At 46.9% G+C, this 17,505-nt stretch overlaps 1 protein-coding gene across 1 annotated transcript in view; it reads right to left on the bottom strand.

The window, feature by feature from the left end:
• Positions 1–2,393: 2,393 nt before the first annotated feature.
• grm2a (glutamate receptor, metabotropic 2a) overlaps positions 2,394–17,505 on the bottom strand; it is a 30,156-nt gene continuing 15,044 nt past the window's right edge. Inside the window, exons 2-5 of the mRNA XM_048606422.1 lie at positions 13,596–14,433; positions 7,766–8,829; positions 3,591–3,765; positions 2,394–2,467 (exon numbers count right to left, since the gene is read on the bottom strand). Coding sequence (XP_048462379.1) covers positions 2,394–2,467; positions 3,591–3,765; positions 7,766–8,829; positions 13,596–14,433 — 2,151 coding nt within the window. The remainder of the gene's footprint in view (positions 2,468–3,590; positions 3,766–7,765; positions 8,830–13,595; positions 14,434–17,505) is intronic.

Here is a 17,505-nt window from a genome sequence, read left to right as displayed (position 1 = left end):
TTAATCTCGCTGGTCTCCATAGCCAATGATAAACCTATACTCCTTACTGTGCCTTCCCTCTTCTTAATCATTTGAAATTTCTCCCAAATTTACATTAAGCAGTTTATGCTGAATTCACTGAGTCACCTGGACCATCTCGAGCACTCGTTTAAATGTAAACAAACAATGTGATAGCAGACTTGAACAATTCGGACATCACGCCTCAGATTAAAGCAGCACCAGACGTCTCTCTCTAATGAGTAAGCAGGGCTATGGTCCAGGAGGACTATGGTGTCTTTACCTTTGAAGTTTTCAACGTGACTGGCTACTGTCATGTTAGGGACCAAACTGAGCAATTAAAAACAGTCAGCACAATCCTAGCTATGCTCAGGTCTCACTGGACCTATGTCCTCCTCTTAAGACAAAAGATGCAAAGATAGAAAAACATATTCTTCAACAAATTGTGTGCCAACCATCTTCACAGTATCCCTACAGTGCAGAAAGAGACATTCAGAATGCTGAGTTTGTACCAACCTTCCAAAAAAGCAAATCCCTGTAATCCCCATTTAGCACGGCCAATCCACCTAATTTGTGGGAGGAAATCAGAGCACCCAGAGGAAACCCACGCAGACATGGGGAGAATGTGCAAACTCCACACCCGAGGGTGGGATCAAACCTGGCACCCTGGCAGCAGCGCTAACTGCTGTGCCACCATGCCGCCTGTGAAAAAATAAAAACAAAGATGCTCGAGATCTGAAACAAATAAAATCAGAAAGTGCTGGAGAAGCTCAACAGATCTGGAAGCATGGGAGAGAGAAAAAAATAAGAGATATTATTTCATGTCTAATGGCCTTGCTCCAGGATTGTACCCCTTGACCTACTGCCCCCTCCTTTCTTATTGTGCTCTGAGACATGGTGTTGTGGTCAGAGAATCAAAGCATTCGAAAGGGCATTACATGATAACCTGAGTAGAAATTATTATGGGGACTTCAAAAAGGAATTAAATAAATACTTGAAAAGGAAAGACTTACAAGACATTGGAGAAAGAGGACAACACATTAATTGGACAGCTCTTTGAGAATGAGCTGTCCCTAACTCAATGGGATGAATGGCCTCTTTCTTTTCTGCATGGTCTGTGGCATGAAGCTATGGTTTGTTGGGCATAGCAGACCAGTTTATCTCCGATCAACTGGGGCGAAGGAGGACCAGCGAGACAAACAAGAATCAGCCAGAGCTGGGGAAGGTCAGGCAGCTGGAAAGGGTGCTGTACCAACCCCTGGGTGGGTCAGCCCTGGTGTAAAATCCACACGTGTGCACACCATCTATGACTCTATAAGTGAGGGCAGTAGTGCTGCTAGCCCTGGGTAGATCCCAGCACCACTCCCTCTCAGCGGGCACTCATAAAGACTGGCTCCTCAGCAGGAGAGAGGTTGGTACTGACTTACTGACTCCCAGCAGGAGATGCCAAGGCCACTAGGTGGCGATTTTCACCCAGAATTAGAGCATTTCCTACAAAATCACAGAACCTCCCAGAACTGAGACCAATCAGTCCATCATCTCCAATTGGTCCCTCTCAACTGCTCTTTTCCCTATCGACTCTCAACGCTTTCCCCCTTTAACTACCTCCTTTGGGAAGGTTTGCTGAATCCACTTCTGCCATCCCATTTCGGAAACAGATTCCTGACCTCGCCAGATGAAATGTTTGCTCCTCATCACAGCATTGGGCTCTTTATTTTTTGTTTTGGCACTGACCCTCCCCTCGCCAACGACAATGTCTTCTCACTAACTACACAGACAAAGCCATTCGAATGCTTCCTGTCATCGAAAGAGAAAAGGAGACTGGCGCTCATCCTGTGTGGAAAAGCTGAAAGATCCCACGGATCTGGGGACAGATTGGGAGAATCTCGCCCATGTCAAGTCAGCACGCTCAGGAAAGAGGGAGCGAGAGAGTGGGCAGGGTGAGGGAGGGGCAGGGGTCCTGGAATCATCATACCAGTAAAACTACAGGCAACATATTTAACATCAAAGAGTCACTAGGAATCTCTTAGCTGCCAGAATGTCTTACATTGTGGGGATCGACTTAGTAATATTTCCTCCTAATGACTCCACTGACCTGGTACTAGTCTAGAAGGTAGGTACCAGTGACTATGTTACAACATTCATTAAAAAAAAGACACTTTATTTACATTAGTTACAAGGGCACATACTAATTCACAAGCGGTCCACTTATTTAAAACCTGCTTTTATACATTGAACGTAATAATGGGTTTTGTCATGGAAAGACCTTGGCTTTTGTACATGTGTGGAGCAGTCACGTAGAGGGGTGTGTGTGTTGTGGGGAAGGGTGGGTTAGACAGCACAGGGGATGCTGTTACTCGCAGGGAAGCAGCTCTCTCTCTCTCTCTATCGTGTCCTCATAACGATGAAGTTGTGGAGTCCACTATTTCTCGCCCGTTGCATACAGTCGGCACATGGTGCGCAGCGGAAACTGCAAAATGGAAGCACAAGTTTAGCTGAGCACTGTTGTCCCATTATCTCATTGTAAACGTGCAAAATTCCGACAGGGTGTGACTGGGAGGGGTGGGGAGGATCTTTCGCCCTCGTCCAGTTTTTTAGGACCAGACTGAGGAGGGATTTCCTTAAGCAGGGGGCTGGTCATTCCTTGCAACTCCCCACCCCAAAGTTCAATCACTCAAGACTGAAATCGATAAGACTAATGGCGATGTTAGGATCGTGGAGGAGCAGTGGTGCTGTAGGGAAAGATCTGTTCAAACGGCAGAGCAGACTCGATGGGCCAAGTGGCCTACTCCTGCTCCTATTTCCGAAGTCCCTATGTTTCAGCAATACCTCCTGTGTTGGGGGTGGGGGGTGGTGGGGGGTGGTGGGGACCTTCCACTACAGCTTGGCAATCTGTACCAAGGCCAAAGGCAATAACTCATTTGGCAGTTTGACTGAAGGCCCCAGGCTCTCAAAGACTGACCTTCATCGTTATCAGCAATCATACGGAGAACCCCCTTCCAACGCCCATCCCCGAGCAACCCTCTACCTACCCGCTCTACGGATTGCTGCTGGGTGTCCATCAACACTTGCAATGCCAACATCACTACCTCAACATCTACCGGGGGGGGGGGGGGGGGGGGGGAAGTGGCTATGTGCTTGGACAGTTGGCCCCGTATCTGTGCCTGCTTTGGGCACACTGTTGCTAAGGCGACCCACGGTTGCCCTCAGTGCCCGCTGCCCAGTCTTACGGGGAAGGGAAGTGGGGATTAGGCTTATCGCTGTGCAAACCCCAGCACCCCAACCCCACACACACACACACACACACACACACACACACACACACACACCCCACTCTAGTGCCCTCATGCTTCAATGGGTCACTCGGGTATGAAGATGAGAGGCCAAACTCTCCGACACAAGCCAGTAACATGGGGATGGGAAGGAAGGAAGCATGAAGGAAAGCTTTAGGTTTGCTTTCTTAGAAAAATTGACCGTGCAGGAGGCAAGGGATGTGCTTGGCTGCCCAGAGAGCTGGCCATTTCTGTGAAAGGGTGGAGGTGGGGGGAGGGTGTGATCCCAGAAGCTGAGTCCTGGTGCACGGTGGTACTTACCGTGAGAGTGGGTGGTCCCCGAGCAAGTCACACTGAAGCGGCTGGTGGTCACGCGATGGGTCACCACATTTTTCTGAGGCTGGAAGAGGATGATGTGGACTTTCGGGGCGAACAGACATCCCAAGACAACCGAACCGCTCAGGCTGACAGAGATACACATGGTGGTGGTCTGGACCTGTGAGAAGGGCAGCAGACACACAGACAGCGTCAAATCCAAAAACAGAAGGCCCGCCTTCCGATACTACCGCACACCCAAAAACCCGCATACATTTCACCGGCTCTTTCTCCCCATGACAGGCTCAACACTCAACCAAAGCCAGGCCCATCTCCATGGAGATAGAAACTTAGCACTTCTGCAAAGAGAAGCACCAAACTCTCAAACAACACTATCAGCTCAGGTTTTATTTATCATTGATTCCCCCTTCGAAATCTGTGACCTCTCCCAGATGGAATTAGACCAGGAATCCTTGGAAATGGGTGTCTCGGTCATACTGGAGCTCCATTTTGAAGTAGACAAGATGAGTCCAGACCAGTATCTTTTACTGGTGTTGCCTTCTGGGATATGGGAATGGGCAGCAGATACATGGGAACACCACACCCTGCAAGCTCCCCTCCATGCTGCTCACCATCCTGACTTGGAAATATACCACCGTTCCTGCAGCATCGCTGGGTCAAAATCCTGGAATTCTCTCCCTGATGGCATTGTGGGTCAATAAGGCACAAAGACAGCTCGCCCTCACTTTCGCCAAGGATGGAGAGTCAGTGCCGATGGACTAACTGTCATTGAAGCAATTCTTGTGGGATCCTGCTGTGCACACAATGTGGCCCTGCTGCTAACAGCGCCTGCAGTTTTGAAGCAATGGCCAGGGAACACTAATCGGGCAGACTCAGGGAGATTAGGTGTGAACATTAAATGTGGCTGCAGTGGTTCATCAGTGTCACTGTCTCTTAGCCCCCCCCTCATCAGCAAGCCAAGACCATGTCTCCATCCCAAATCAAACACCCTTGACCCTGGCAGCCAGCAACGAGCAATACATGCCAGCCTTTAGCGATGCCATGCCCTGAGATTAAAGCAGTAAAAACAGTTAAAGGGGCAGATCTTCCCTTTTAAAGTGAAATGTCAGATGCAGTAAATGACTCAGTGACACACAACTGCTGCCTTCTTTTAAGGCTTACGCCCAAAGTGAACAGCTCATCTGCCAGCCCATGTTATTATAGAGTCAGATATGAGTAAGAACAGAGAGGAATAATGAGCTATGGTTATAAAAATCCAACAGCTTGTCAACAGGCTGTGTTTTCAACAGAGCGAAAGCTGACTCATTGGGACGACAATATTAACAGCGATGTTGGCAATCTCTGCCACATGAGTCAACTAATCATAGTCATAGAGTCATACAGCACGGAAACAGACCCTTCCGTCCAACCAATCCACGCCGACTTCAATCCCAAACTAAACTGGTCCCATCTGCCTGCGCTTGACCCAAATCCCTCTAAATCTTTCTTATTCATGTATTTATCCAAATGTCTTTTAAATGTTGTAACTGTACCCACATCCACCACTTCCTCTGGAAGTTCATTCCATACCTGAGCTGCGCTCTGTGTGAAAATATTGCTCCTCATGTCTTTTTTGAATCTTTCTCCTCTCACCTTAAGAATACATCCCCTAGACTTGAAACCACTCACCCTAGGGAAGAAAAAACATCTGCCATGCATCTTATCAATACCCCTTATGATTTTAAAAACCTTTATAAGGTCACCCCTCAACCTCCTGCGCTCCACTGAAAAAATCCCAGCCTATCCAGCTTCTCCTTATAACTCAAACCCTCCATTCCCAGCGACATCCTGGTAAATCTCTTCTGAACCCTCTCCAGTTTAATAATATCCTTCATGTAAAAGGGTGACCGGAACTAGACACAATACTCCAGAAGAGGCCTCACTAATGTCTTGTACAACTTCAGCATGATGTCCCAACTCCTAAACTCAATGATCACAGAAATGAAAGCAAGTGTGCTAAATGCCTTCTTAACCAACCTATCTTTATGTGACGCAAACTTCAAAGAATTATGTACCTGAAACCCTAGGTCTCTCTGCTCTACAACACCACCCAGGGCCCTCCTTTTAATTGTATAAGTCCTGCCCTTGTTTGTTTTACCAAAATGCAATACCTCACATTTATCCAAATTAAACTCCATCTGCCCATTAACCCAATTGATCAAGGTCTCTTTGTAATCTTAGATAACCTTCTTCACTACACCACTAAATTTGGTGTCATCCACAAATTTACTAACCTTCTTTATTCTCATCTAAATTATTTATATGAAGATTTACCAGCATATTGCTGGGTAAGGAAGGTTTGAGTTGTAAAGAAGGGCTGGGTAGGCTGGGAGTCTTTTCACTGGAGTGTAGGAGGTTGAGAGGCAACCCTATCGCAAGTTTATAAAATAATGAGAGGTATAGATAGGGTTAATGGTAGTTGTCTTTTCCTGAGGATGGGGGATTTCAAGACTGGGGCCACATTTTTAAGGTGAGAGGAGACATTTTAAAAAAGACGTAGGGCCAATTTTTTTACACAGAAGGTGGTTCACACGTGGAATGAACTTCCTGAGGAAGTGGTGGGTGTGGGTATAATTACAACATTTAAGAGACATTTGGATAAATACATGAATAGGAAAGGTTTGGAGGGATAGGGGCCAGAAGCAGGCTGGTGGGATTAGTTTAGTTTGGGATTATGGTCGGCATGGACTAGTTGGGCCGAAGGGTCTGTTTCCATGCTGTATGGCTCTATGACAAACAAAAATGGACGTCCACCATATATTTTTACTTCCTGAGTGTAAGGTGACCATGCTTAGGTCACAGGTATAGGCAGGAGCAGAGAGCAAGTCACGAAGGGAAGGGTCATGGGGCAATAAGGTTGTAGCTGTCAATATGATTGCGGAGTGGTCAAGGGAATGTGAATTAATGCCTAGAATTAAAGATATTTGGGAGTAGCTGACTGATAATTGGAGCAGGGGTTTAAATAAAGTCACTGTCGGAAGTGGGTGTTGAGGTATGGACAGTTTTGGTGGGAATGGGGGGAGAGTAATCTGTGAAGACAGATTTAAATCAGAATGTGAGGATGAGGCAGTGGAAACTAAATCAGAAGCAAGCGAAGCAGATCAGGTCAGAGGTCAGCAGCAGGCAGAGTCAGTGAGCTGCAGAATCAGGGAAGCAGTGTGTGAAAATACTGCTCGGAGCTGAGCACAGTACACCATCGCCTCCCCTTTAGATTCCCTTGGATGGGTGATGGAAGTGGCAGACCTTCCCGGGCAGTCTCAAACCAATTCCAGACAGGCACTGACCCACATCCCAAAGCTGCCTTTTCCCAGTTAGCAATGAGGCCAGGTGCTGGCTATGGAGTGGAGGTGAATGGAGAGAAACTGTGCGAGGACTGTTGCCTGGTTACATTTAGATTCAGTTCAGGGGAATTTTAATAGGTCTGTGGAGGAGAAAGGGTCATTGGAATGTTCTGATGGGGTGATAGATGGGAAGTTTGTGAGGACTCCAGCTGGGACGGGGTGATTGACCTGGCTTGGCGGTATAAACGCTGCACGTTTTTCCGAGCCCAGGGCGGAAGTGAATTGGGAATAGAGTCCGAAATCAGAGCCTCACACTGACTGGCTGAGTAGGGAAGGTTAAGCAGGTTTTCGGGCTTTATGGCTGGAGTGTAGCAGCATGAGGGGTGATCCTGTTGAAAGATTCTGAGTGGGCAGGACAAGGCGGGTGTGGAGGTGTCTCCACTTGTGGAGGAATCTCAAACTAGGGGGACATTACTGGGGGCAGCACGGTGGCTCAGTGGTTAGCACTGCTGCCTCACAGCACCAGGGACCCAGGTTCAATTCCAGCCTTGGGCGACTGTCTGTGTGGAGTTTGCATATTCTCCCCGTGTCTGTGTGGGTTTCCTCCGAGTGCTCCAGAGGACAGTCCAAGGACCTGCAGGTTTGGTGGATTGGCCACGCTAAATTGTAGTGTCCAGAGATGTGTAGGTTAGGTGTACAAGCTGTGGGAAATGCAGGGTTACAGGGATAGGGTGGGATGATCTTTGGAGGGTTGGTGGCCGAAAGGCCTGCTTCCATACTGTAGGGGGATTCTACAATTAGAGAAAGAGGGGACGCTGCTTTACAAAGGATGCTCCTTACCCTGTAGTCACTGGAGGTGACGTAGAAGATAGGCAGGAAGGCGAGCCAGATGATGCATGTGGTGTACATGGTGAAACCAATGAACTTGGCTTCATTGAAATTCTCAGGGCACTTCCTTGTTTTGAAGGCATACACTGTGCAGAGCACGATGAGCACCACAGTGTAGGTCAGGGAGGTGAGCATGCTGGACTCCTTAGTGTTGCACTTGAGGGTGACCGTATCCCTCTTCTCGGGCGTGGTCTCCTTCCTGGTGCCAGGCGTCTCCACCACCAGCCATACTGTGACGACGATCAACTGGCAAGAGATCAGCGCCAGGCAGATCCCCACCTGGGAGGCTGGGCTGATGCAGCGCGGCCTCTGGGCGCCGTCCTTCACGCCGTTGAAGATCCGCGCGATGCGGTTGGTCTTGGTGAGAAGGGCCGAGTAGCAGACGGCGAAGGAGGACCCCAGCCCGAGGCGGCGCAGGGTGCAGACCGCTGTTGAGGGCTTGGCGATGAAGATCAAGGTCATGCTGTACGACATGAGGACCCCGACGAGGAGGATGTAGCAGAGCTCCCTCCCCGAGGCCTTCACCACTGGTGTGTTGTTGTTCTTCACAAAGATCCCGAACACGCAGAGGGTGCAGATGAAGCCCAGGCAAGAAATGGTGATAGGCCCAATGGCCCAAGCATCCTCCCACTTGATATACTCTTCTGGAAGGTCGTAGCATGAGCTGAGATCTGCGGTGGGCCACCGTCCCGGCCCACAGTCCATGCAGGTGAACTCATCGTACAGGAACTCATAAGGATGGCAAGGGATACAGAGCCAGCAGCAAACATCTCCACGCTGCATGCTCTTGGCTTCATTCTTGGCACAGGGATCGCTGCACTGTGATGTCGGAATGGACGCCCTGGGCCAGGCGATCAAGCTGGTGTTGAGGGTGAGGCTCTCCCCCCAGTAGCCAACCCTCTGATAGCCGTACCTCCCAGCCCTCGCCTGGAAGTTGAAGATGTTGTACCGGCCGATTCCGTCCCCGTGTCGATCGAACCGGATTTCACTGTCCGTGTCATCCGAGCGGAAAGGGGCTGGGGAGAGAACAGATCACGAGGGTTTCTGAAATCCACTCACTCAATGAGGCATCCAGACCCAGACCCGCACAGACACAACTGGGGTCCTTGCCCACATTAAACACAAAGGTCACCACAATATCTGGTCTGGAAACGAAACTCTCCCCTCCCCCACACAACAACCAAATTAATTCTCTTCATCACCTTAACAATTTACATACTTCTCTGGTTCAGCATGACCCGAACACTGCTTCAATGACCTCCTTATTGCAGCCATACTTTCCAAACTTGACTATGTGCTATTCTCCAATGCTCTCGCACAGGGTCACTCCTCAGCAGCAAGGCCGGATGGAGAGAGTGCATTGATTATCTGATAAAAATTGCAGCACTTTGTAGCAGTAGTCTAAGGATTAGTGAAGAATGTTCACCGTAAAGTGATTAGGTATTTGTTGTAATGAGATGGTGAGTATTAATCTGTGTTGCACTTTCTGGTGACACCTATTTTCTGCAGGCCGACAGTGGAGTTATCGTTACAAGTGTGGGGGGGGTGTGTGTGTGTATCTGTGTGTGTGTGTGTGTATGTGTATTTTTGTGTGCGTACGTCTTTGTGTGTGTGTGTGTGTGTGTATTTGTGTGTGTGTCTGTGTGTATGTGGGTGTATCTGCATGTGTGTGCGTGTGTATGTCTGTGTACGTGTCTGTGTGTGTGTGTCTGTGTGTGCGCGTGTGTGTGTGTGTGCGCGCGTGTGTGTGCACTTGTGTGCGTCTGTCTGTGTGTGTGTCTGTCTGTGTGTGCGCATGTGCATTTGTCTGTGTGCATGTGTGTGTGTCTCTCTCTAAATAGAAGTTTTGATGTGAATAAATATGAGGCTCCTGTTATATTCATCATCTGTCTTAATGAGCCAAAGTGCTGCCAAAGTTGCCTTCTCACTTTGAGGCCATTGTCGTGGTCCTGCTAATTTTAGCTTCCTCAACATAGAGCTGGGACCAAAAGCAGACAATTGTGTATGATCTGTATGGCTCAGTTCCAGAATGGGCAGTGAACTTACCAAGTGAGCTGCACAAGGGTCACTGCTTATGATGTTATCAAAATCAAATTCGTGGCTTATACACTTCATGATATAATATTTAGTTTTAGGATTTAAAGTTTGACAGTAGTTCATGTGAGAAATGCAAGCACACTTAAAAGATTGGGGCAACAACCAGAAAGGTAGGATCAGAAAGACAATGTGGGCATTCTGGATGGAGACCCTGTATTCACACTGTGATAGTCCGGAGGGATTATTTATTTCGAGAGTTAAATCAGTGGTCTCTGAAAAGCTATAAAAATCTCTTGACTTCATCAGATCAAAGAAGAAATGGTAAATGAGCAATACATCACCTAAAAGTCACAATAAGGATGGATCAGAACAAGCCATGTCATCATGGGGGTGGGGATGGAGGGGGTTCCTTTAGAAGGTTCTCTGGTTTCAATTTATCTGTGTGCCTGCTGGGAGAGGAGTTAGTTGCAGTTTGGAGCTGGAAGTGCTGAAGCAGAAGAGGCAATCCCAGACACTAAGCGCTTCAATTAGTGGACACCAGGCACTTAGGGATCATGAGAAGTCTCAGGGAATTTCCTCTCCATAATGCAGGAAAACTACAGTACTAAAACAAAGTCCTGGGAGCCCATAATAGTTCAGTGCTAAAAGTGTGATGAAGGAACTTCACAAGCTGTAGTTGCTTGATGAAGCTGGGGAAGGTAAGAGGCTTGTAAAGATGCCAGAAAAAGATAGTAAGCCTGAGGAAACAGTGCAATTTAGAACCCAAAGAAGGATGACCAAAAACTTGATAAAGAAAGGAGAAAGAGAATTTGAATGCAAACTAGTGGGAAACATAAAGCTGGACTGTAAAAGCTTCTTTAGGAATAGCTTAGTAAGGACAAATGTGGAGCTATCACAAGTGGAGGCAGGAGGACTTATTCTGAAGAACAAGCAGAGCAATTAGATATTATTTTTGTATCTGTCTTCACAAAGAAGACACAGAAAATCTCAGAAATACTAGACCAAGGGACTTTTATAACTGAGGAACTGAAAAAAAGAATTGATATTAGTAAAGAGATAGTACTTGAAAAATTAATTGGATCGATAAATTCCTTCAACCAAATGATCCTCGATTGTTGAAGGAGTTGACTGTAGAGTGAGTGGATGTATTGTTAATTATCTTTCATAATTCTATAGGATTTTGAAGACTTTCTGCAAACGTAAAGATAGCAAGTGTAACCCAACTACTTAAGTAGTGAGGGGGATTAATAATCAATGACAGGCCTGATTGACAACTGTCATAAGGAAATGTTATAATCTATTTTACGGGATGTGATAACCAGAAAACTTAGAAAATAATGACAAAATTGAACAAAGCTAACATGGATTTATGAGATGGAAATTATGTTTGACAAATCTGTTTGACTTTTTAAGGATGTTGCTTGTAACATAAATAGAGGAGAACTAGTGGATCTAGTATATTTGGATTTTCAGAGGGCTTTTGACAAGGGGATCGTAAATAAAACTAGAGAACATGGAATTCAAGGTAATATACATATTGAGAACTGGTTAACAGATAGAAACCAGAGAGTAGGAATAAACGGGTCAGTCTCAGGATAGCTGACTGTTGTGAGTGGGGTATCACAAGGAACGTGTTCAGGTCACTGCTGTTCACAATCTACGTCAAATGATTTAAGTGTACGGACCAACTGTAATATTTCCAGATTTGCTGATGCCACAAAACCAGTTAGAAATATATGAGTCATGACAAAGATCCAGAGGGGCTTCAAGCAAACATGGACTGGCTAAGTGAATGGACATGTCATGGCAGATCGAATACTATGCGAATAAGGGTAAAATTGCCCACTTTGATAGAAAGGCAGAACATTTCTAAAATGTTAAGGTCTCGAGAACTGTTGGTGTCCAAAGAGACCTGAGTGTCCTTGTTCATGAATCATTAAAAGCTGGCATGCAGACGCAACAATTAATAAGGAAGGCAAATGGTATGCTGGCCTTCATTGCAAAGAGAGTCGAGTACAGAAGGTATCTTGCAGCAATTGCAGAGACCCTTGGTGAGATCACAACTAAAATATTGTGTTTAGTTTTGGTCTTCTTATCTAAGGAAAGATATGCTTGCTATAGAGGGAGTTCAGAGGAAGCTGACCAGACTAATTGTTCCTTGGATTGCTCTATGAGGACAGATTGAGGAGACCAGGCTTGTGTCCTTTAGAGTTTCAAAGAATGCGTTAATTGCTTCGAAATGTTGCGGTTGTGACGGGGTAAAGGGAGGTAGGATGCTTCCCCAGCTGGTGAGTCAAAAACGAAGGAACATAGTCTCAGAATAAGGGGCAGGCCTTTAGTATTAGAATGAGGAGGAATGTCTTTACTCAGATGGTCCTAGGTCTTTGGAATGCCCTGTCCTCAATGGCAATGGAAGCTCAATCATTGAGCAGATTCAAGACGAAAAATCAATAGACTTCTAGAGACTAGTCACACCAACAGATAGGGAAATAACATGGGAAAGTGGCATCAAGGTAGATGGTCAGACATGATCTGTTTGGAATGAGGAGTCGATTGATGGGCTGAATGGCCTACTCCTGTTCCAATGTTCCTAAGATTCAAATTTAGCAAATTTCAGGGGCCTCTCTGTGAAACAAGCTGACAATTACTGCTTGTGAGCCTCTCAGGAATCCTGGGGAGATCTATCTCTGGAGCAGAGGTTGAATTACCAAGTTGTAAGTAGTCACTGAGGCACCCTGTGTCAGCCAAGGACTGGAGGACATTCCAAAGCTAGATCTTCAAAAGTGAAGACTTGGAATCCCTTGGAAAGAAGAAGAATTTTATTGAGATTTGATGACCCATTGTGCCACTAACATCTGGGTGGGAACTGTCTTGATTGTTGACTTACCATTTAATGTAGAGTCTGTATTTAAATTACAGTCTGTATTGAGTTCAACCAGCTTGTTTATTAACTGACATTTGCCTCATGATGGTGCAGAATGTTAAAGACTGCATATTGTTTAGAATCATTGAAGTACGCGGCCAAATAGATCTGTTTTGTCATTGTTGATTATGTTTGTTTCATTCGAGATTGTGTAACAAAGATTTGTTTTGGCATTCTAATTCATCCCTGGAATCTTGTTTCTTATCTTTTTAAGATTTGGTTCTTCTAAGTATTGCTTTATAAGATTGTAATGACAGCTCATAACAAAGGTCCGGCTCATTCAGTACTCTCAAACTGAGATGTTAACCCTCTCTATTGATTCCTAGTCTCCTGATTCCTAGTGAGTCTGACCCAGAGTCCTCGCTCAGCTCTAGTGAGTCACTGAAAACCAGCTCCATGTTCTGGAACTGAGGTCTAGCCTCATATTCAAGCTCTGGCCAAACTGTATCAAGAGGACAGGATAGGGATTGGCATAAATAAGCGAGACTTGAAGGCACTCAGTCAGAGCACTTTGAGCTGCACTGGACGAGTGCTGCATTGACGGATGTGCTGCCTTTCAGAAAGCTGGGGCGTGAAAGAGTCTGGGGCACTATACTGAAGAAGGGGGTGGGATTGTCCAGACCAATATCCACCCTGAGAACAACGACAGGCTCATCATTTCTCACCGGGCTGTTCATGGGACCTTGCTATGGGCTGCAACGTTTTGCCACACAACATTGGGCTTGCTCTGAGGTCGAGACACGCACGACAATGCAAGCATCCCTTCACCAACCCCCCCCCCCCCCCCCACCCCTGGGAAGCACAAAGGAGGAACGCGTTTACCGTCAAAGTGAACCTTCACGATGTAATCCTTGTAAAACTTCTTGCCATTGAGGGGCCTCATGTTGTCGCAGAGACTGGTGGTGTTGGGGCAGAGTGCCTGCTGCATGTTGTGGAGAGCATGGGCCATGGCGTAGACAGCATTGAGTACGAACATGATCTTGGACTCGGGCTGGTACCTCTCCTTCCTGAGTGTGTTGCTGGCACAGGCCCTCTCGCGGAAGCTGCAGTTGAACCTCTGCTGCCAGAACTCCCGGAACCAAGCGTTCCTGCGGTTGTTGGCCGGGTGGAGATTGACGAAGTAGGCGGCGAACTCCGCGATGGAGCGGGCGGCCAGCTCGATGGTGATGGCCCCCCTTGCCGCCAGCTCGTTGCCCCGCACCACATTCTCCAGGGCACCCCAGCCGTCGCTGGCCACCCAGGTGAAGGAGGCATTGAGCCGGTGGGCCGCGGCCAGCAACTCACGGGCATCCTCGCTCTTGGTGAACAGGACCACCACCTGGGCGCTGGGCTTCTGCGCCAGGGCCTTGATGACCCCGTCGTAGCTCTTCTGGCTCATGGAGCGGCCCACCTTCTCCGAGGTGGCGATGCAGATGTTCCTGGCACGGGCCTCCTGCTCAAACACCTCGATGCCCGTCTCGCCATAGTCGCCCTCCGATGCCACCGTGGACACGTACGTCCAGTTGAAAAAGCGCAGGATGTCCGACATGGCCTTCGCTTGGTAGAAATCGGGCGGCACAGTCCGTGCAAAATAATCGTAGCGGGACTTATCGCTCAGTTTGGCACTGGTGGAGGCGTAGCTGATCTGGGGAATCTGAAACAAGCGCAGCAGGTTGGCGACCTGGCACAACAGAAAGAAGAGAGTCAGTGCACCTCACCATCAACACAACCCCTTGGACCAGTGATGCCAGCTGCCCTCGAACTCCCCAAACACGTGGGAACGAAGTTATTAAACTGGAGAGCGTTTGGGAAAAAAAAATTTACTGGGATGTTTCCAGGACTGGAGGGCTTGAAGTTATAAGGAGAGGCTGGATAGGCCGGGACACTTTTCACTGGAGCGTAGGAAAGTTGAGGGGTGACCTTGTGGAGGTTTATAAAATCGTGAGGCTAATGGATGAGGTGAATGGCAAAGGTCTTTTCCCTTGGGTCAGGGAGTCCAAAACAATGGGGACATATTCTTAAGGTGAGAGGAGAGAGATCTGAAAGGAGTCAAAGAGGCAACATTTTCACACAGAGGGTGGTTTGTACATGGACTGAACTGCCAGTGGAAGTGGTAGACACAGGTACAGTTAAAACATTTAAAATACACTTGGCCAGGTATGAGAAGAGGAAAGATTTAGAAGGACAGAGGCCAAATGCAGGCAAATGGGGCTTGTTGAGTTTGGGAAACTTGGTAGGCATGGGCTGGTCGAACTGAAGGGTCTGTTTCCGTGCTGTATGACTCTATGACTCTATCTGTACCAACCAAACTCCAAAAGCTTGTTTCTCAGAACTCCCTTCTGGTCACTTCTGTTATAAAGGCCTAAGTCTCCAAGATTCCCCACTACCCACCCCCGCGCCCATCATAACCCAAAGCTCTGACTTCTGGCCTTTTCCGCAGTTCTGTCATGGTCTGGGATTTTGGGAGACCCCAGCATGCCGAGCTCGGCTCACATAGTGCGGGCATTGCTTCCAGGCCTCACACTGAGGAACACTTCCCACCGTCAGCCATGGTCAGCAGTAAATGGCTCAGGCCCTCACACTATCTGATGCACAAAGATACCTCTCAGCCTGTCAGCTGGCCATTCAGCCCCAACTCGATTCAACGCAAAACACTGTGGATGCCGGGAGCGTGCAATAAAAAGCGGAGGTGCTGGAGAAACTCAATGTGCCTGGCAGCATCTGTGGAGAGAGAAACAGAGTTAACGTCTCGACTTTTGTGAACTGAAGAAGAGTCATATTGGACTCAATATTACATCTGTTTGTCTCTTTCCACAGATGCTGTCAGGCCTGCTGAGTTTCTCTAGCACTTTCTCTTTTTACTTCAATTAAATCCTGACTGTCCAACATCACAGCTTCGTTTTTCCACCATCGTTCCACATCTCTCAGTTGGCAAAAATTAGCAAACTCAATCGGAAAAGCTCCCATTGTTTCCCAGCGTATTACAATGGAGTCTTCACCCAATGATGAAGAGTATGGTCAATGAATCTAGAGCAATAGATGGGTCCTTACAGCTTCATGGAAGTGACTAAGTCAGCAAAGAATGTCACTGCTTCTTTTGGCTGGTGCTGTCGCATTCTGGGAACAGAAACTGTGTATAAGCTGACCAGTCCGATCAGCAACTTGCCATCCTTTGAAACCTATCCTTCCAGTGCCTGAAGATACCCATCAGAGAATCTTCTGCATTTCAGAAAATCCCCAGTGTTTTTAATTTTCCCCCAATGAATCATTGTAAACATTCAAGACTCTCATGAACAAAGTTATTTTGAAGGCAAAGGCAAAACAGAAACTACTGGACATACTCAATTCATGGATTTATAGATTCATACAGCACAGAAAAGGCCCTTCGGCCTATCGAGTCTGCACCGACATAACTACCACTAATGGTGCGCTAATCCCAATTTCCTGCATTTGTCCCATATCCTTGAATGTTTTGATATTTGAAGTACTCATCCAAATATTTTATAAAGGTTGTAAGGTTTCCAGCCTCCACAACCTTCCCAGGCAGTGTATTCCAGATTCCCACCACCTGCTGAGTGAAAAATTTTTTTATCCCCAAATACCTTCTGAACCTCCTGCCCCTTACCCTACAATTATGCCCCTTTTGTGACTGACTCTCACCAAGAGGAACAGCTGCTCTGTATTCACCCTGACCATACTCCTCATAATCTTATACACCTCAATCATGTCCTCCTCAGTCCCTCTGCTCTTAAAAAAACAATACAAGTCTCTCCTTATGGCTCAACTTCTTCATCCTAGGCAACATCCTGGTGAACCTCCTCTGTACCCCCACTGCTGCTATCACATCCTTCCTGTAGTGAGGTGACCAGAACTGCACACAGTATTCCAGCTGTGGCCTGACCAATGCTCTGTGCATCTCTAACATTACCTCCTTGCTCTTATACTCTATGCCACGACTGATGAAAGCAAGTGTCCCATATGCCTTCCTAACTATCCTATTCACATGCTCTCCTGGCTTCAGGGATCTGTGAATAATTACCCCAAGATCCCTCTATTCCACTAAGCTACCCAGTGCCCTGCCATTCATTAAATACTCCCTCATCTTGTTTGTTCTTCCAAAGTGCATCATCTCACCCTTATCAGGGTTAAATACTATCTGCCACTGGTTTACCTACCTGACCAACCCATCTATATCTTCCTGTAACCTACAATCATCTTCTTTGCTATTAACCACTCTACCAAACTTTGCATTATCTGCAAACCGCTCTACCCATCTGAGTCGCCCTTTCACCAGAACTACAAAAAGTTGGAAATCTTCAGATGGAAGGAGATTGAGGAATCTAAGGAAAAATGCTGAGACGATTGAACAATGTAGCAATTTGGCCAATGATAAGCAGTGACTGGACAAGGAATTTAACATTAAAAGTCCATCGGTACATCAATAAGTAAACTCCATTCAGGTAACAGGACTTAAAGAAAAGGAAAAAAAAGTTTTTTGCTGAATTCACACAACGTCTAACAGTAAGATGGGTGAAGTGATGACACGAAGACAGAAATTAATCTATCCACCATTGCAGACATGTGGGGCGGGATATTTTCAGATGGTGCATTTTCCAAGTCATATTCCCTGCTCTGATATGCATTTTCCTGTAAACAGCTGTTTCTACTTGGGCCAGATCCTGACCTACCTGATTAAAATTGGCCTTCCCTCAATTCAGAACTTTTTACTTCCAGTCCATCTCTGTTCTTGTCC

Source organism: Rhincodon typus, chromosome 16 (genome assembly GCF_021869965.1).
Source record: "Rhincodon typus isolate 14 chromosome 16, sRhiTyp1.1, whole genome shotgun sequence".
NCBI lineage: Eukaryota > Metazoa > Chordata > Chondrichthyes > Orectolobiformes > Rhincodontidae > Rhincodon > Rhincodon typus.
Note: the sequence above shows the minus strand (reverse complement) of the source record. Positions and strands in the feature narration are given on the sequence as shown.